The sequence below is a fragment of the Eschscholzia californica genome, unplaced genomic scaffold, assembly GCF_041429995.1.
Source record: "Eschscholzia californica isolate CP2 unplaced genomic scaffold, dmEscCali1.0.p SCAF_3, whole genome shotgun sequence".
NCBI classification, from domain to species: domain Eukaryota; kingdom Viridiplantae; phylum Streptophyta; class Magnoliopsida; order Ranunculales; family Papaveraceae; genus Eschscholzia; species Eschscholzia californica.
This window is the reverse complement of record NW_028238420.1, coordinates 56,659,366-56,679,913: the sequence shown is the minus strand read 5'-3', so window position 1 is coordinate 56,679,913 and position 20,548 is coordinate 56,659,366. Positions and strand designations below refer to the sequence as shown.

Sequence of the window (20,548 nt, the reverse complement as noted above, 5' to 3'; positions counted from 1 at the left end):
CCCCTTCCGTTATAACACCGTTTCTCTCTCTCTTCCATTTCTTTTCTCTCTCCTCCAGCATGTTTTCTCTCTCTGCCACCTCGTAAAAACTAGCCACATCATCGTCTTCACCGGCAGGGTCGCCGGCCGGCGACGTTCAAACTTTTTTTTTTTCTCTCTCTCTCTCTCTAAAAAATTTTTTTTAAAAAAAATTTCTCTCTCTCTTAACTCCGGCGAAGGGAAATCTTCGCTGGAGCTAGGTCTGTTCATCACGAACAGACTAGATCAGGGTCTATTTGTGATGAACAGACCCAGATCTGGGTCTGTGTGATGAACAGAGGTTTGTCCTTGATGAACAGACCCAAGTCTGTTCATCACGAACAGACCTAGCTCCAGCGGAGGTTTCCCTTCGCCGGAGTTTAGAGAGAGAGAGAGAAGAGAGAGAAAAAAAAGTTTGAAGGTCGCTGGCCGGCGACCCTGCCGGTGAAGACGATGATGTGGCTGGGTTTAACGAGGTAGCAGAGAGAGAAAACATGCTGAAGGAGAGAGAAAAGAAATGGAAGAGAGAGAGAGTAACGGTGTTATATCGGAAGGGAGCAGCCATATAGGTATTTCTCGTAAAGTAGGGGGTCAGGCGGGAAGCTGGTCACAAAGTTGGGGGCCGTTAGGAAAATAACCCTATTATTAATATATTACATTGAATATATCTTATCTTAACACAATAACTTGTACTAGAAAAACGTACTGTATTTTTTATTGAGATGAACATCAACGAACCTATAACTATTGGTATTTGTCATATAACACTAGGACTAAATAAAATTATGCCTATTGGTATGTGTTGTCTATACAAGTGCAATGCAAAAATATGGATTAATTTAGAGCTTGTGTGGCCTATCAACAAAGGAACAAATCTCAACAATAAAAACAAAAAACAAAGGAACAAATTGCAACAAAAAAAAGAAGTGGGGTGGTGACAGTATTTTATGCACACAAGTGGAACATTCTCATCCAATGCTTACTTAGATAATATTGTTGATGATAGAAGTGCTAAGACAAATAACATTAAAATAAAATTTCACACTTGTGATAGAAATATATATATATCTCTATTGAAAATTAAACACCACCTAATTTGTTCTTTTAATGAATTTAAGATAGAAAAAGTAAAAGCGTAAAACACAAACATTTTAATAGAATTTTAATATAGTTGCAGGAGCGGCCCAGGCCCAAAGCAGCTTCTTATTTTCCTTTTAATGAATTTAAGATAGAAAAAGTAAAAGCGGCTGCTTTGGGCCCCGACATACTTGCAGACCTCTTACTTCTAAGTTTAATAGGCTTCTCTGACTCAAATAGATAAAATTAGAACTAGACTTTGAATAAAAAATAACTTATAGCTCAGTTGGTTGGAACTTAATTTTTGTGGTGATGGACAGAGGATCGAAAACGCCTTCAAACAAGATGAAGTTTTGTGTTCTACTTTGGGAGATTTGCTGTTTGGACTCCCTTTCTTATAATCGACTTGCTGTTTGGACTCCCTTTTTCCAGAGTTGCATTTTGGACTCCCTTTTAACGGAATCATCCAGGAATATTCCGTCTCTAAAGTTATATTTAAAAAAATTCCAACTTTGTCCTTACATTATGAATATTGCAGTTTGGACTCCCTTATTTATTAATTCATCTTCTTCCTCCATTTAAGAACACACACCATACAAACCCTAATACCCAAAACCACCCAATCACCATAAAGTAAGAGGATGGCTAATTATGATGGATAATATCAATTTTGGCTCATTAAAAACAATAATTTCATAACTTGTGATTCTTCCATGAATCCACTAAAACACTTACCAGGCATGACACTAAGGTGTCGTTTGGCAACACTAAAATAAGTTATTTTTTTGCTTATTTAAGTAGAAAAGGCGAAAAGTTAGTTTGGTACGCAAAAATTACCGACTTCATTTAAGTTAAAATTTGACTTTCTTTTATAGTTAAAATTTTTAGCTTTTGACTTCAAAGTAAAGTAACTTTTTTTTGAGACGTGCATGAATTTTACTTTATGATTTTTTTTGTCTATCTCCGTTCCACTACCACAACTAAACTTCTACCATACATTCTACCCCCACCACCACCACAACAATCATTGCACCTCCTCCACCACCCTACCCCAACTACCACCACCACACCTTAACAACCACCACCACCACCATACCTCGACAACAACCACCCCGTAGCTCCACCACCACCACGGTACCTCCACCACCACCACCACCACCACCGTACCTTCACCGCCACCACCACCACCACCACCATACCTCCATCATTACCACCTATATATCTTATCCACCACCTTTACCACCGTCAATATCACTCGCATACCTTATCCACCACCATCGTACTTCCACCACCACCATACTTCCACCACCAGCGCCACCATCATACCTCCACCACTACCCATACCTCCACCACAATCACCACCGCTGTCACCATCATACCTTTACCACCACCCTCAAACCCAGGGACGGATCTACATGCAGGCCAAAGGGGGCCATGGCCCCCCCTTGACTTGCCGTAAATTGTTTTAGAAATGCTGATTGCTTTCTGATTTATCGCATAAATAAAGTTCGAGTCATAGGTATAACATATATTTAGCGTGGGTGAGATGGTAGAGGTCCGAGTTTTGGACGTGAGAGACCTGGGTTCGAGCACATAGACTTAGATTTTTCACTTTTTTTTTGGTTCGGCCCCCCTTGACTACTACTCCTAGTTCCGTCCCTGCTCAAACCTCAACCACCATATCCCATAACCATACCTTCATGGCACCACCACTACAACCAATATCACCACTACTTCGTATACGAGAGTAATCGTGGAAATCATAAACAAATTCAATTAAAATCAAGTATCTCTATGAGAAAGAAAAATAAAATTATCAAAAGTAAATTGAGTTACCAAACTAACTTTTTGACTTTTGTACTTATAAGTAACATTTTTGTCAAATATACTTTTGAAACTTTTTTACTTTTTTAAAGCAAAAGAACTTCTACTACAAGTAAAATGACTTCTATACTTTTGGTTGCCAAACGACACCTAAACTTAATCAAAATTGAATTGTTCAACATTAACACTTCAGTGTTCAATAATGGAGATGGGATACTCCATTATTTTCATTAAATCCATCATACACCCAAAACTGAAACTAAAGAACTTCAGAGATTGTTTTTCATTAAATCCCACATACCTCTTCTTCCATTAACAGTCATCACCCTACTTTCACCAACATCACACTTTCTCTCTCTAAACTTGTCTGTAAAAAACTTCATCACTCAACCTAGCTAATGAAATAAAAAAAAACAAACACACACTTTCTCTCTCTAAACTTGTATATAAATTGAACCACTAACCAAACGGTCCAAACCCATGTTTGTTTTCCTTGGTCAATTTGGTTCATACTTCGTGGCTAATATTTAGTTAACCAAAATTTTCTGTCCACATGATGTGTCTTTCGTCCCATCTCCATTCTCATCTTTGCAATACTAATGAATTATTATAGAAATTAGATTAATTTGGAAAATTGGTCTTTTCCAATTCTACATCTTCAATCTAATTCATATTTGAGAATTCTAGTGAGAGAAAGAAAGAAAGAGGAATAGAAGAAGATGGTAAAACAGTATTTTCACCTATTATTATTTTGAAACTGTTATATTTAACCTTTTATTTTTAAAAAGGGAATCCAAAATGCAACTCTAGAAAAAGGGAGTCCAAACAGCAAGTCGATTATAGGAAAGGGAGTCCAAACAAGCAAATCTCCCTTTTACTTTTCCTTGTGTACCTAAAAGGTCCCATTTTTAAAGGCCGCGGCTTCGGGGAATAAAGAAAATTCTCAAGGGAATAAATTTTTTTTGACATTTCCATTTTTAATCCAAAAATTAGTTTTGTTATATTTTACCCCCTAAACTTCATCTCTCTCTTTCATGTTCGTCTCTCTCTATCACTATCTTTCTCTTGAAATCTGAAAACTCGAATCTCCCGATTAAATTGTCCAACAAAATCAAGATTAATCAAGTTTAACACGAAATAGGTTTCAAAAATGCGAATAAAAAACACAGGGAAACCCTATACTTAATCAATCTGAAGAACACGAAACAGATCTGAAAAACACCCGGAAACCCTAGCCATAATCAATTTCAAGAACACGAATCAATCGAAGTCAGTGCTTCAATCGAAGTCGGTGCTACAATTTCAAGAGACGAGAGATAGAAAAGAGAGATCGACCTATCCTAGTGAGAGAGAGAAGTGGAAGAACATTCAAATCAAAGAACCTCATAATTTTTAGTAATTAATTACAAAAATGGTGATTTGATGACTATATACCCCTCTCTCTCACCTTCTCTTCTTCCTCCTTCTATTCATCTTCTTCCTTTGTTTTCTCTGAGAACCAATAATTTGACTGAAATCTGGTTATGGATGTCATAGAAAATCAATGGAATTCAAGTTTTTATCAAACCCCACAGTGGAAATCTCCAATGCAATTCTACAATGGAAATGATCATCCGGCTTTAGACGACCACCATGAAGATGGCGATGATAATAAAGAAATCGAAAACGAACAAAATAGCATCAAGTTCCAAGATATTCTTGTAGTTATTCCAACATTATCAATGGGGAAATTCAATATGAAGTGGGGTGCGTTACCCAACCCCACTTTAATGTGGGGTTACTATTACAGTAACATCCCCACATTAAAGTGGGGACAATTAGTGCCCACGTTCCATATTGGAACGTGGGCAGTCCAACGGACTGAGTCAGACAGATCTGACTCAGATCTGACTCGGGCCGAGTCAGACAGATCTGACTCAGATCTGACTCGGACAGAGTCAGACAGACCTGACTCAGATCTGACTCGGCTGAGTCAAACAGTTCTGAATGGTCTGACTCGGTTGAGTCAGACATGTTTGATTGGTCTCAGTCAGACAGATCATTTAGTGTGTTAGACCGGTCTGACTTATTGAGTCAGACAGATCTGACTGGGTCAATTACAGACCAAATTAAAGGTTCTTTTTTGAACATTTATTTTGTAAAATTTAAACAACTAATAACTGATACATCCCTCAAATAATATCCGACATTCGATAGAACTAATTGAAGTAAAATGTCGCCAAAGTGACCTCTTTTATGTAGATTAGTTCCATGACAATGTTGGAGTAGGTAGTGTGTATGTAAATTCATGCGGATATTAAGTCGATCCAAAGGTAGTTTAATATTTGGCCGAACTACATATACACCTGCGGTGATAAATGTGAGATGATTGTAAGGTGTCCATGTGAATAATGAGTCGGTCCAAAGATAGACTTATTGTTTGACAGGATTTATCGTCTATGTTTGATTACTGCAACAGAGATACCAGTTACAAATTAGTATTACTGTTCAAAGACTTGATGCTAATGTTGTGCTCGGTAATCTGCTTTGTATCTAGTTATTGTTTAAATTTTAAATCTCACTTTAGTTATGATGTGAACATGTAAATTTATTATGTCTATTCTCTGTGTAGTTGCTGCAAATATACCAATGAATGCTAACAACATTCCCATTCTCAATGGGAACAACTTTAAGGACTGGAAAGAGAGCGTTCTAATCGTTCTGGGCTGCATGGATCTGGATCTTGCACTTAGGGTGGAGCAACCTGCCCCTCTTACGGATGATAGTTCTCCTGATGAAAGGAGACACTATGAGAGGTGGGATCGCTCCAATCGCATGAGTCTCATGATCATTAAGCGCGGCATTCCAGAAGCTTTTCGAGGCGCAATCTCTGCTGAGGTAACTAAGGCCATTGATTTCCTTGCCGAAATCGAAAAAAGGTATGAAAAGAACGATAAGGCAGAAACAGGAACGCTTTTGGCGAACCTGACTTCTATGAGGTATAAAGGCAAGGGAAACATAAGGGAGTACATCATGAAGATGTCTCATATAGCTTCCAAACTTAAGGCACTGAAGCTTGAGCTGTCTGAGGACTTACTCGTGCATTTGGTAATGAATTCTCTTCCTGCACAATTTGGTCAATTTAAGGTCAGTTACAACTGTCAGAAGGAGAAGTGGACTCTTAATGAGCTCATTTCAAATTGTGTGCAAGAAGAGGAAAGAGTGAAGCATGAGAACTCTGAAAGTGCTCATTTGGCCAGTACCTCAAAAGGGAAGGGCAAGAAAAGGAATAAGGATAATGAAGCTGCTAAGGGTCCAGAGCAAAAGAAGCCTAAGGAACAAAACGGTTGTTTCTTTTGCGGAAAACCTGGGCATATGAAGAAAGAATGTACCGAGTATGCCACTTGGCGTGCCAAGAAGGGGTTGTCTGAGCTACCGAAAGCCAATTGATGGTGAAAGATACATCTATGTGGGAGACAGGCAGGCGGTAGAGGTCAAGGCAACGGGTCATTTCAGGATATTATTAGGAACTGGTTTTTATTTGGATTTGAAAGACACTTTTATTGTACCGTCATTCAGACGAAATTTGGTTTCAGTTTCTATTTTGGACAAATTTGGTTATCATTGTTCATTTGGAAACAATCAGTTTAGTCTTTCTTTAAATTCAAATAAGTGTGGTACTGGTTCCCTAAGTGCTTATGATAAGCTATACATCCTTAAAGACACCAGCTTAAATCCTTAATAGAGTACCATCTAAAGCAGTTGCTAAAGCCAAGTCTAAAGTATCTACATATTTGGGGATGTCCATCTAAGGCAAGGCTTTATAGGCCGAACGAAAAGAATTTGGACTCCAAAACAATAAGCAACTACTTTATTGGATACTCGGAGCGATCTAGGGGCTACAAATTTTATGATCCCACAAGAAAGTCTATTTTTGAGACGGGAACTGCAGTATTTTTTGAGGATGTTGAGTTTGGGGGGAGAAATAAGGTCAGAGACATTGTCTTTGAGGAGGAATCGATTGTGATCCCTAGTACTACTTCTGACAATGTACCAATCTTCATGCGTACGATTGTCGAAGAAGGAGATTTGGAACCCTTAGAAGACAATGTTGAACAACTCCCCACTCCAGTTCAGGAAGTTGTTCCTGAAGGACAAACTCAACAACCTCAAGAGGAAGTGTCATTAAGGAGATCCAACAGAGAGAGGAGAAGTGCTATTTCGGATGATTACGTAGTATATCTCCAAGAACATGAGGACACTGGTGGATTGACAGAAGATGATCCAATCAACTTTCGTCAAGCCATGCAGGATTCTAACTCTGAAAAATGGATCAACGCCATGAATGAAGAATACAAATCAATGCAAGACAATCAAGTTTGGGATCTTGTCCCATTACCTGAAGGTAAGAAACCCATTGGTTGCAAATGGATTTTTAAAACTAAAAGGGATTCGAAAGGTAATGTGGAGAGATATAAGGCTCGTCTTGTGGCTAAAGGCTTCACTCAAAAGGAAGGCGTAGATTATAAAGAGACTTTCTCTCCGGTTTCATCGAAAGACTCTTTCAGGATAATTATGGCACTTGTTGCACATTTTGATCTTGAGCTACATCAGGTGGATGTCAAAACGGCTTTTCTCAATAGAGACATTGATGAAACAATATATATGGTGCAACCCGAAAAATTTGTATCTGGTGATCCAAAGAATATGGTTTGCAAATTAAAGAAATCCATCTATGGGCTCAAGCAGGCTTCCTGACAGTGGTACTACAAATTTCATCAAGTCGTAGTCTCATTTGGGTTTGAGACAAATATTGTTGAGGATTGTGTGTATCACAAGTTCAGTGGGAGTAGCTTTGTATTCCTGGTTTTATATGTCGACGACATACTACTTGCTACCAATGATAAGGAAATGTTGCATGAAACTAAGAATTTTCTATCAAAGAAATTTGATATGAAAGATCTTGGCGAAGCTTCATTTGTATTAGGAATCCAGATACACCGCGATCGCGCACGAGGTATTCTTGGATTATCACAGAAGAGCTATATTGAAAAAGTTCTTAAAAGATATGGTATGCAAGAATGTAAACTAGGAGACACCCCGGTCGCTAAAGGAGACAAGTTCAGTCTAAACCAGTGCCCTCAAACCAATCTGGAAATTAAAGAAATGCAACAGATTCCTTATGCTTCAGCAGTTGGGAATCTGATGTATGCTCAAGTTTGTACACGTCCAGACATAGCATTCATTGTCGGTATGTTAGACAAATATTTAAGTGATCCTGGAATGGATCACTGGAAAGCAGCCAAAATAGTTTTCAGATACTAACAGAGAAATAAAGATTATATGCTCACATACAAGAAGTCGGATCCATTTACTGAAAGAGCTATGTTAGGAAGAGTGTTAATTAAACACTCATAGCTTCTTTTGGATTATGTAATAGAACTTGTAGCAGTTTTAAGGCATCCAATTTTGGATTAGGATTGCAGTATTTTGTCACTAAAAATGTCATTCTAAGGGTATTAAAATACCATTAAAGTCATATTGTGACAATTATTTTGCATCTGATTCATATTAACAACAATGAGAACTAAAATTTAAAGTTCTCGGTTGTGAATAAAAGAACATAGAGTGGGTTTCTTATAGAGCATATTAAGACAAACTCCATTATTGCGGATCCGCTAACTGAGGGATTAACACCGAAGGTGTTTAATGAGAACATTGTTCTCATTGGTGTTATATCACTATATGGTAATAAGGTTTAGTGGGAGTTTGTACACATATGGTTTGGTGTTATTTAGACATTGCTCTATGTTTTGGATATTTTCTGCAGAAATAAGGTATTCAGTTATTTTACACTCTGTGATATTATGTTAAGGTCGATCTCAATAAAGTTTCGGTAGGACCAGTTGGAAATAGACATGGTAAGATCACATTGCATGTAATTTCCATGCTACGCGTCCATGATTGATCTATGTCATTTGGTTATGTTGGTATGTGTGACTACTGATGGATTTAGTGACAATTGAATGTTACGAAAGTCCCTTTAATCCCATACTAGCACAACTGATGGACCAGATTGTTTGGGATACCTAATATTTGATAGCACATTTTGAGCTCATAAGGATGTACACATTTCTAGATAGCATATGTGGCCCAAGTGGGAGATTGTTGGAAGAAATTCCAATATATGTGGGCTCACATATGTATAGACATGTGTTTGGCTATCTCAGTAAATTGTCAAGTCGTAAAGTGGTCTAATATGGATTGACTTGACTAGTAGGTATCAAAGTGTCATGGAATGAACGTGTAGAGACCATTAAGTGATTTCTAATTTGATGAGGGGCCAAATTAGAAATAAAAATCTATAAATAAGGGTTATGGTCCCCATTTGGGCTTCTTCCCTAATCTCAACATTTTGGTTAAGTGTGAAATCCCTTCATCACAAGAGAGATTCTAAGGAGAAGAAGAACCAAGTGGAAGATCAACCCTACCCAACCATCTTTTAGCTATGGATCAAGGTACGCTTCCGTGATTAAGTTTCATCTCTTTGAATCTTGTGGAGGTATGTGTAGTTTAGATTATACATGTCATATTCAATGGTATTTGTATATGGTTATATGCATGTATAAGGTTACATATTTACTAACAATTCCACCATTTCCACCCACACAAATGAAATCCAAATCACGATCATCAACTACAAAAAGTAAACCGTTTAATTATAAAATTCTTGATATCTCAGATAGAGAGAGAGAGAGAGAGAGAGAGAGCAGCAAGAAAGAGAGACGCCTAGATAGAAGGAGATAACGAAAAGAAAAGAGAAATCAAAATTTGGGAGTAAAAGATAACTAAGTACATTTATGGACCTAAAATAAAAGTGTCTTTATGCCCCGGAGACCTATCTTTATTCCCCAAAGCCGTGACCTTTTTAAATTCGCTTTGGACTTCAAATCAACTTGGGCTGGCCCTGTATAGTTATCATGCCATTCATTTTAGTTTCGACTATTGTAAGTTTTATCTGCACCCAAAGATCGTGGACAAATGTAAAACCCTTTTTTTTTATAGGAAATGTATAACCTTCTTGTGTTTAACTATTGTAAGTTTCTTAATGGGAATATAATCACGAAAAAATAAAGGAGAGGGACTTTTTTTTTGAGGGCTTGGGCAAAACGCCCAAAAACAAAGCATCAATAAGATGCAGGCCCGCGTCAGAATAACTCTTAGGGGCAGGTCCTCTCTGGCAGAGTGGCCATATAAATTACGAAAAGGGCAAAGGCTTTCCGAGAAATAACGAAAAACCCAATGAAAAAAATCGCGCAAAATCTCTCCCAAATCTCTGACGCACGTCCAGATTTACACTCAACCGTCCCATCCCCTCAATCAAACCCACGCCTTCCTTTTTTTCTTTCTCTCTCTAAAAACCTTTCTTCTTCCCAAAAATCTCTTTACTTTCATCCTGTTCTTGGGTGAGAAACAAAAGTAGAACCACTTTCTTCTTCAAAAAAAATTTCTTGTTCTCTTAAAATCTTTCTTCTCTAAACAAAATTTCTTCTTCAAAGATCTTGTTCAGAGTGATATTAGGGCAAAACAACTTAATCCCAAACCAAAAGGAACCCAAAATCGAACAGCATCCTCATTCATTTTTTCAAAATCATCTTCGCTTGGAACAGTGAGTAGCCTCTTCACTTCTACATCTTGTTCTTGGTTTTTTTCGTAACAGAGTTTAGGGTTTTTGAGTTTGTTTTTGTTTTTAGGGTTTCTGTTTTTAGGGTTTTTGAGTTTGTTTTTGAGTTTCGGATTTCTATTTTGCCTTTCCTTCATGCAGATGGTAAACCCTAACTCTCCAAAAAAGACGGCGAAACGGGTAACGATCATTGAACCAATGACTACAAGATCTAAGATTCTGTCAAAATCAGATCATATTGAAGAACAGAGGGGAAAACGAAAAAGCAACAGAAAGGAAAAGGCAAGTCTTGCTTTTATTTACAATATTTTACAGTACATAAAACATTGCACCCTACATGAAAAATTTGACATTACATTTCTTCTTTAAAAGTAGTCCACAAATTTCATTTCAGTACACAAGTGTATTCCCTGTACATAAATTTATTTCATGTACATATTCCCAAAGTGCATTCTGGTTGTACAAGAGGATCCTTGAGGACTCCTTTTGCACAAGAAAACCAAAAAAATCTTTACAGAAAACAAGTTTTGTACTCTTACATAAACAAATTTCATTGGATTTAAAAGTCCATTTAGGTACATAATTATATTTCTGGTAAATAGTCTAATGTCCTAAACATCTGTATATATAAACTAACCAAACAATGTACTAACCAAATTAATGGTGGTCAGTTACTGGAAGCCGCTGTCCAGAGCAGCAAAGCACCATCCAACACACAAGGCAAGAGGAAAGTTAGTGAGGCATCACTAGATTCAAGTAACAAGGTATTTTCTTCCCGTACCCCAGTTTGGTCAAAGTACATGTTTTTATTACCTGTACATAAATATATTTCCAGTGCATATGATTTCTTCCTGAACACTTCAACGAGTAGAATGGACACTTAGTAATGTAACAGTATTATTTCCTGTATATTTAATCGAGTTAATGTAAAAATGTGATAACCAAAAAGTGGTCTTCAATGACAGGAAGCTGTTGTTGAAAGCAGCAAAATCACAAGGCAAAACTATGGGGAAGTGGGAGGCTAGTGGAGCAGCCCTACAACAAAAAACTAAAGTAATTTCCTCACTGTACATAAATATATTTCGAGTGCATAATTATATTTCCAATGCATATCATTATTTCCTGTACATTTCATGGAGTTAATGTAAAATCTGCTAACCAAAAAAGGGTCTTCAATGACAGGAAGCTGTTGTTGAGATCATCAAATCACCAGCCAAAACTAAGGGGAAGGGGGAAGGAAGGGGAGCAGCCCTACAGCCAAGTACTAAAGTAATTTCCTCACTGTACATAAATATATTTCTAGTGCATAATTATATTTCCGATGCATATCATTATTTCCTGTACATTTCATGGAGTTAATGTAAAATGTGCTAACCAAAAAATTGTCTTCAATGACAGGAAGCTGTTGTTGGGAGCAGCAAATCACCAGCCAAAACTAAGAGGAAGGGGGAAGGAAGTGTAGCAGCCCTACAGCCAAGTACTAAAGTAATTTTCTCACAGTACATAAATATATTTCCAGTGCATAATTATATTTCCAATGCATATCATTATTTCCTATACATTTCATGGAGTTAATGTAAAATGTGCTAACCAAAAAATGGTCTTCAATGATAGGAAGCTGTTGTTGAGGGCAACAAATCACCATTCAAAACTAAGTGGAAGGGGGAAGCAAGTGAAGCAGCCCCACAACCAAGTACTAAGATAATTTCCTCATTGTACATAAATATATTTCCAGCGCATAATTATATGTGCAGTTTATATCATTATTTACTGTATATTTCATTGAGTTAATATAAAAAAATGTGCTAACCAAAAATGGTTTTCACTTACAGGAAGTTTCGGTCGAAAGCACCCAAGTACCAGCCAGAAATAAGGGGAAGAGAACAGTTTCTGAAGCAGGCCTAGACACAAGTAACAAAGTAATTTCTTTCTAGTACCCAAGTATAGTCATTATACATGTATTTGTTAACTGTACAAAAATATATTTTCAGTGCATATGATTATTTCCAGAGATACGCACAAGTTAATTATAAACTACCCGAAAAATGGTTACAGGAAGTTCCTGTCGAAAGCACCCAAGTACCAGCCAAAAAGAAGGGAAAGGGGACAGTTACTGAAGCAGGCCTCGACCAAAGTAACAAAGTAATTTCTTCCTAGCACCCAAGTATAGTCATTATACATGTATTTGTTAACTGTACAAAAATACATTTCCTGTGCATATGATTCTTTCCAGGGAGCCCCTGCTGAAAGCAGCCGACTGCAATCTAAAGGCAAGGCCAAGAGCAAGAAAACAAAGTCATATAGACCTCATGTTCCTCAAGTACCCACCTGGTCAATTGTCACAGAGCTAAAGAACAGGCCATCAGATCCCGCAGCGAAAATTTTGAAATGTACGAGACATTTTGTAGGAATTTTTTTTATTTACGGTACATAATAAGATTTATAAGCAATTTTGTTATTTACGGTACATAATAAAATTTCCTATACATTCCTTGCAAAAAGTAAACTTTTTCGATGAAAATTCGTAGGACATTTTGTTATGTACGGGACATTTTATAACGTACTGCATTTTGTTATGTACTTGACACTTTTATAATGGGAGGTTGTTGTATACTAAGTTGTACTAGGTTGTACTAAACACACCTTACGCCGATGATAGGTTGGAAGAGTGATAAATTTTCTGGTATACAAATTTGTTGTATGAGTAGTGTGTTGTAATGTTAACTACTTTCCTTCAAAAAAAAAAATTCTCTCTCCAATCCTAACAACTTTCCTTCTCTCAAACATTATCTCCTTATATGATGGGCATTTAAGGACATTCTTTCTAAAATGTAAATTATTTTCAATGAAAATTTATAGAACATTTTGTTATTTACGGTACATGATAAAATTTCCTATACATTACTTCCAAAAAGAAAACTATCTCAATGAAAATACGTTGGACATTTTGTTATGTACTGGACATTTTATAATGTACTGACATTTTGTTATGTACTTAACATTTTTTTAATAGAAGGTATAGGAAATTTTGCTATGTACAATACATAATCCAATGTCCAGTACTGTAGATTACATTAAAAAAACAAATTTCACAGATTCAGGAAAACTAAATATGATAAACCACATTTAAAAAATTTCTTATATCATAATGAAATAGATCTCATTTTATTCACAATTTTCGGGATCTAAAAAATTTCATATAACATTAACTTTGGGCAACCTACTTAAGCATTCTAACTGTACATATTCTTCAAAAGAAAAAAAAATACTGTACATATTAGAATGTCCTGACTTGGTTTACATATCCTTCTCCTAATTGGATTTTCGAAAAATTCTAATTATATATTTTGTAATGTCCTGTACATTTTGTTATGTACGGTACATGATAAAATGTCTTGTACATTTTGTTATGTACCATACATGATAAAATTTCCTACGCATTCATTCCAAAACGTTAAGTACATTACTAAAAATTTATAGAACATTTTCTTGTGTGTAGTACAAATAGTTTGACTAAAGTATTACAGAACTATAAGATTTCCAGTGTATGTTCGTATTTACTCACCAACATATAATGTACTGTGCATATGAAAAAACTTAATTCATCTTCAAATCTAAAACTATTACATCTTAATACAAAAAATTTAGATCTAACAATATTGAAGATCTTTAAGATGAGGAAATGTCATATACACTTTTTGAAATTTTTAGAGAGAAAATTTAGAAAAAGAAACAAGATCCAATACTTCCAAGATTAAAGAATCGACCCTTCACATACTTCCAAGTTTAAAGAATCTGACTCTTGACATACTTTCAAGTTTAAAGAATCTGGATTTCTTATTCTAGATCTGGATTTAGGATTCACAAATAGAGAGAAGAAAAACAGAGTAACAACTTCCTCGATCTGCGTGGTAAAACGTCTTGAATCGTCGATTTAACTCTTTCACCAAGATCCAATATGTTGAACCCTAAATCTAAATATGTTACTTTCAGATCTCATCGAATCTGGATATATTATTCCTATTTAGATATGTTACTTTGAAATCAATGATCTAACTTTTCACCATTAAACAAAAGAACACCCAATCTGACCTTTCATCATACTTCAAAGACTCAACGAATCTGGATTAGAGTTCCTTATTAAAGATTTGTTTGTATTGCGATTCAGAAATAAAAGAAAAATAAGATCTTATAAAAGTTTCTAAGAGAGATTGTGATGAGAGAGAGAAAAGTGTAGACTTCTTTTAGAGAGAGAAGGACGAGGGAGATGCTGAAGACTTTTAGAGAGAGATGTGAATAGGCGATATAAAGGGAAGGAGGGTATTAGGGGTATTAATAAATTATGACACATTTGCTGCTGTACTTTTTGTCTTTGGGCCCACCCACTACTGACTAATTGGACCTGTAACTAGTTTTCAAATGGGTGTGGATCTTATCCACAATAGGGTAGTGCTTTTTGGGCCATTCACCCATTTTTCCTTTTTTTTTTGTTGAACTGAAAGGAGAGGGACTTCCTTTTTTTTTTTTTTTTTTTGTTGAAATGAGAGGGACTTCCTTAGATTGTCAAAAGTGTAAAGTGAAAAACACATGATGGGCTCTACCCATATTTCCAAGTGATAAGACATAACTAATAAATTCACCATCCTCGTGTTCATACTTGCCGTTAACCTACTACTATATCCACAAATCTAACGATTCCAAAACCAAAAAGGTTAACAGACCCATTAATTATGGATCCTCGTTTTCTAGCTACTGGGTCCCTTTAACAACTTTTGTTTCTCGCTTCCCACTCTCGTGAAGGGAGATTCAAGCGCGCCCAAAATAATTAATGTAGACACATCTATTTTTTTTTGAATCCAAGGGAAACATATCCATTAATAAGTGATAAAATCACAATGATACAAGGATGATAATTGTTATTTCTTTCATCTGAAAACTTGATGAGAGTTACATACCTTTAAATGCAAAGTGCCTCATGAAGAGAAAGAAATGGGACTAGACACTGACTCAATATAATGACCCTAAAGGTCGAGAATGAGAAGACCCTGAAGGTCGTGAATGAGAAGACCCTAAAGGTCGCGAATAAAAAGACCCTAAAGGTCGACAAAATATTGAATAATACAAAATAAAGAAAATAAAAAGTTAAATCCCCATCGCTTTCGTCGGAAAACCGTCGTTGTCGCCAGAAAACCGCCGTCAACACCGGAAAACCGCCATTGTCGCCGGAAAATCGTCGCCGGGAAATCGTCGCCGGAAAAACTGCTTTCATCGTCGGAAACCGTCGCATCACCGGAGAAGAATTAAATATCCTTTATCTTCTACATATCTCTGTACCACTACCACAAACCATATACCAAACATAAACACCACCATTACTAAATGCCAAGCCCATACCACCACCACAAAACACCACAAACTTCATCACCACTGTCAAGAACTACATCCATCTTTTCCACCACCACCGCCATCACCATAATCGCATTCATCTTCATCATAATCCACGCAAACACCACCACCCAGCCACTAAACCATAGAACCTACCGTCACCACCTCCCAGCCACCGCCACCACCACCACCTCACCAGATCCGATCACCAAACATCTCCCTATACCACCACCAGATCTGAAACCCCAAACCACCACTTCCAGATTCAATCAATAGATGAAATCTCTCCACCACCAGATCCGAATTCTACCACCACCACTTCGGTAACCGCCACAACCAGATCTGTCTCCACCAACATCACAACACACCACCACATACAATCAACTAAGTACAGAGAGAGAAGGAGATAAAGAGAGAAGGAGAAAAGAAGAGAAGGAGAAAGAGAGAGAGAGGAACAAGAAAGGGGGAGAGAGGAACCCTCGCCGGAGCCGGCAAGGGTTCCAATTTGACGATTTACCTTAAGAAAACTAGAGAGAGAGAGACGGTTCCAATAAAGTTCAAAGGATTGGCAGGAGAGAGCCTTTCTCTTTTTCACCTTACCAATTGAACCATGTAGACACATCTATTACGGTATATAAAACAGAAGGGAAAATAATGACTCGGACAAACATCATTTTTTAATAAAAGATATCGTCTAGAAGTCTTTCTCAAAATTTAAAATATAGTCTTTCGTAGAAATAAAATTACCTATTTAAAAAATAATAATCATTTCTTTCTTAGAAATAAAATTCTAATTTAAGAAAAAAAAGAAAAAAAATAAATTTAAAGGGTTAAAAAAAAATTAAAATATTTCTCTCTTAATAAAATAATAACTAATTTAAGAGAAAATAAACAAAAATGTAATACAAAAAAATAATAACTAATAAAAATGTCTCTCTCAATAAAATAATAACTAATTAAAATCTCCCTCTCAAGTGTTCGTGCCGGCAGTAGGATATACCCTAGTAAAAATTAAAATCTCCTCAAAAGTTGGCCATGAAAGGGCGCCTACGGTGATTAGGCTGGGCGTATATAGACATCCCTATTCTTCTTGTTTAAATACTAGAGTATTAATCTGAAAGACTCTTGTCGGTCCTAGAATTTGCAGATATCAAAAGATGAAGAAGCTTTTTAATTTCACGTTGATGGTGGTTTTCATGAATGTGGTTTTCACATCAACTGTGATAAAATCTGACTATGTTCGACCTCAGCCTCGTAAAACCCTAAACTTTCCATGGAAGCCCAAGGGTTTTTCTCATCCTCAACAGGTTACTACTACTTTTCATCAAATCTCTCTCTGTTTCTCTTTTAACTTATGAAAACTTTATCTCTCTAGTTCCATCTTAATTTGTGTGAAACTTACCTTGAATTTTAGGTTTTAATCAGGTTTGAATGTTCTAGTAATGAGTTTTATTAGTCTCCATCATCATCATTTTTGGCGCGAATTTGTTTTATTCCAATTATATATATCACATCATAGTTGTTGAAATTTAATGACATGAAACAAAATTGATTGTTAGGGTTGTATTAAAATAAATGATTTCCTAGTATGTGACCGATATAACATCAATTCTTTCTATTTTTAACCGAGAAATGTTATAATTGATAAATCACTGAGTGGAGTCGAAGTTAACTTGTTAAATGTGTAAAGATGATGATTTAACATGTGCCCTTAGAACCCTAGAATGAATTGGGTTCATTTGGTATAAAAGTGTAGCGATTTTCTTTGGTTTGGAAAGTTTGATGTTTTATGACTTTCAATTGTTAATTTTTATTCATCGTCATTGTGGATTTGTGGTATTGTTCGAAACATATTATATTGTTCGATCTGTTTAATGGTGTTTTCAGGTTCATATCTCGTTGGCAAGAGATAAGCATATGCGTGTCTCATGGATTACTGAGGACAACACTTCTCCATCTCTAGTTGAATATGGAAAATCACCAGGAGTTTATACATTTTCGTCTCAAGGAGAAAGCACATACTATAGCTACTTTTTCTATACCTCGGGAAAGATACATCACACTGTTATCGGGCCTCTCGAAGATGGCCAAGTTTACTATTATCGGTGTAGCGGACAAGGCCCCGAGTTCAAACTTAAGACCCCTCCATCTAGGTTCCCTATTACCTTTGCTGTGGCTGGTGATTTGGGTCAAACGGGCTGGACAGCTTCGACTCTTCAACATATAGGGCAATGCAAATATGATATGCATTTACTCCCTGGGGACCTTTCATATGCTAATTATCGACAACATCAATGGGATACATTTGGTGAATTAGTTCAACCACAAGCGAGTAGTAGGCCGTGGATGGTAACAGAAGGGAACCATGAAATAGAAAGTATACCATTACTCAAAGATGGGTTTGAAGCTTATAATGCAAGATGGAAGATGCCCTTTGAGGAGAGCGGGTCGAGCTCGAATCTATATTACTCTTTTGAAGTTGCAGGAGTTCATGTAATCATGCTCGGTTCCTATGCAGATCATGATCAGTACTCGGAACAATATAGCTGGTTGAAGGTTAGTTCTTCATTTTTTTTTTTCTAGATTTAAGATTTGTTGCCTTAATATCCTTTTAGCTACTGTTGGAACTTCTCACTGGATGTTGGTATAAATTCTTTTTTAACTTAGAAGGGAATAATCTATCTTTTTAGTACCTAACCAAACTATCTCAACAACATCCAATCATTTATCCTTCTATGTATGAGTTAAAGAAAATAGAAGCTAAGTTAACCGAATCGAAAAATCAAGTGTTCTGATTCGGAGTAAGATGTCTTATTGATTTCCTTCTTCTTTTATCAGTTTCCTGTCTGACAACGCCAAGAACCATTTTGTACCAAAACACTACTATAAAGTGCTTGTGTAGATGTGGTTCTGGACCTTCGTCGTCCCTGAAGTGGTTGTGGACCTCTCTCACCCCTAAAGCTATCCCAAATTTGAGGCTTTCCCTCACACTTACAAAGTGACGACCACACTCTCTCAATCCAATGTGGGTTTACTTCATTAATCTCTCCCTTCACGCATTGGGGCCTGGAAGATTATCTTCTCCCTCCACAATGGGACCTGGAAGACTTCGGTAAACCTGGTCTTTGATACCATTTGTGAGTGTGGTCTCGGGCCTCTCTCACCCTGAGAGATAGCGTTTGACGTGAGAGAGGCCCTACATCACTTGGGGGCAAGAAAGGCCGAGATCAGGCCTGCAGCTTCCACCAAGAATTTGGCATTAAAAGAAATGAAGGCAAGATCCAAAACATCTTTTGAACATTTTATTTGGTTGTTGATTAGTTGATGAAAGAAAATAAACCAAGGAGACAAAATAAGGCTCAAGTTGTTTTCTGATAAAGAGAGTTTGCTTGTGTTTGTTTTACAGGATGATCTTTCAAAAGTTGATCGAAAACAGACACCATGGTTACTAGCTCTATTCCATGTCCCATGGTATAACAGTAATAAGGCACATCAAGGTGAAGGTACCAGTATGATGTATTCAATGGAACCATTGCTTTATGCTGCTGGAGTTGATATCGTACTTACTGGCCATGTGCATGCTTATGAACGAACGGTGAGCTAGTTTGGGAAAGCAGGAATCTCCTCTTTCTTTTATATGCTTATAATATATATAAATACGCGTGTTAAGATATGGCTTTTCAAATGGCAGAAACGTGTTAACAACGGAAAATCAGACCCCTGTGGAGCTGTCCACATAACTATCGGAGATGGAGGCAACAGCGAAGGCTTAGCTCACAGGTAATACACTAATTCTTGCAAAATAAATTTGTATCCTATAGATTGTTGATTATTCTATTAGAGACTATGATTGTGTTTCAATTTTTCAATTTTTTCTTCGTCTTGCTACTTTTACTTCAGAAAACATTTAATTACAGTTTGAGTGTTTGACTTGGTAGTGGTACTCCTTACCACAGATTCAAATAGAGAACTTTAAATTCCTTCGATTTTTTTTTTCTTTTATCATATCTTAAAAAATTCGTTCTGAAGAGTGGTAAATCGAATGACAGATATATTAATCAAAAGCCAGAATGGTCAGTCTTTCGTGAAGCAAGCTTCGGTCATGGTGAACTCAATGTCGTAAATTCAACTCATGCATTATGGACATGGCATAGGAACGACGATGATGAACCAGTAAGATCAGATCAGGTGTGGATTACCTCATTAGCTAGTTCTGGGTGTTTAGCTGATAAGAGACATGATGAACTAATGAAGATTCTAAGAACACCATGAAAGTGAACAGCAGTTCTGTTATATATATATATATATATATATATATATATCTTGAAGTTATATGCTAATATACTTTGATCATATTTTCTAACTGTTAAATCTATGAGACAGTTAACATTTAAATTCTCTGTTTGTTTAGTCTTCTTTCATGAAAACATCACTTAAAACAAAAATACGTGTATTTGGAGTGATCAATTTTCATGATATGGTTAACACGATTAACTAGGAATGTCTAGACTCGCGAAAATGTTTTTGTTTTAGGTGCCCTCTGTTTAGATCTGAATCTGATATAATTATATATGTTTGCAT

At 36.5% G+C, this 20,548-nt stretch overlaps 2 protein-coding genes across 2 annotated transcripts; both read left to right on the top strand.

The window, feature by feature from the left end:
- The first annotated feature begins 5,496 nt into the window (after positions 1-5,496).
- On the top strand, positions 5,497-6,609 carry LOC147552221 (uncharacterized). The gene has a single exon (XM_086664896.1). It carries the CDS (start codon positions 5,512-5,514, stop codon positions 6,346-6,348), a length of 837 nt encoding a protein of 278 aa, XP_086521022.1. The 5' UTR covers positions 5,497-5,511; the 3' UTR covers positions 6,349-6,609.
- Positions 6,610-16,583: 9,974 nt separating this feature from the next.
- On the top strand, positions 16,584-20,462 carry LOC147552220 (purple acid phosphatase 18-like). Its single transcript, XM_086671281.1, has 5 exons — positions 16,584-17,274; positions 17,855-18,523; positions 19,374-19,562; positions 19,659-19,747; positions 20,017-20,462. Exons 1-5 carry the CDS (start codon positions 17,125-17,127, stop codon positions 20,237-20,239), a joined length of 1,320 nt encoding a protein of 439 aa, XP_086527407.1. The 5' UTR covers positions 16,584-17,124; the 3' UTR covers positions 20,240-20,462.
- The last annotated feature ends 86 nt before the right edge of the window (positions 20,463-20,548 follow it).

Coding starts and splice junctions, on each gene's coding strand:
- LOC147552221 (XM_086664896.1), top strand. CDS start 5,512: ATGTCTATTCTCTGTGTAGTTGCTGCAAATATACCAATGAATGCTAAC.
- LOC147552220 (XM_086671281.1), top strand. CDS start 17,125: ATGAAGAAGCTTTTTAATTTCACGTTGATGGTGGTTTTCATGAATGTG. Junction 19,563..19,658: donor TGCATGCTTATGAACGAACG/GTGAGCTAGTTT, acceptor TTCAAATGGCAG/AAACGTGTTAACAACGGAAA. Junction 19,748..20,016: donor AGCGAAGGCTTAGCTCACAG/GTAATACACTAA, acceptor ATCGAATGACAG/ATATATTAATCAAAAGCCAG.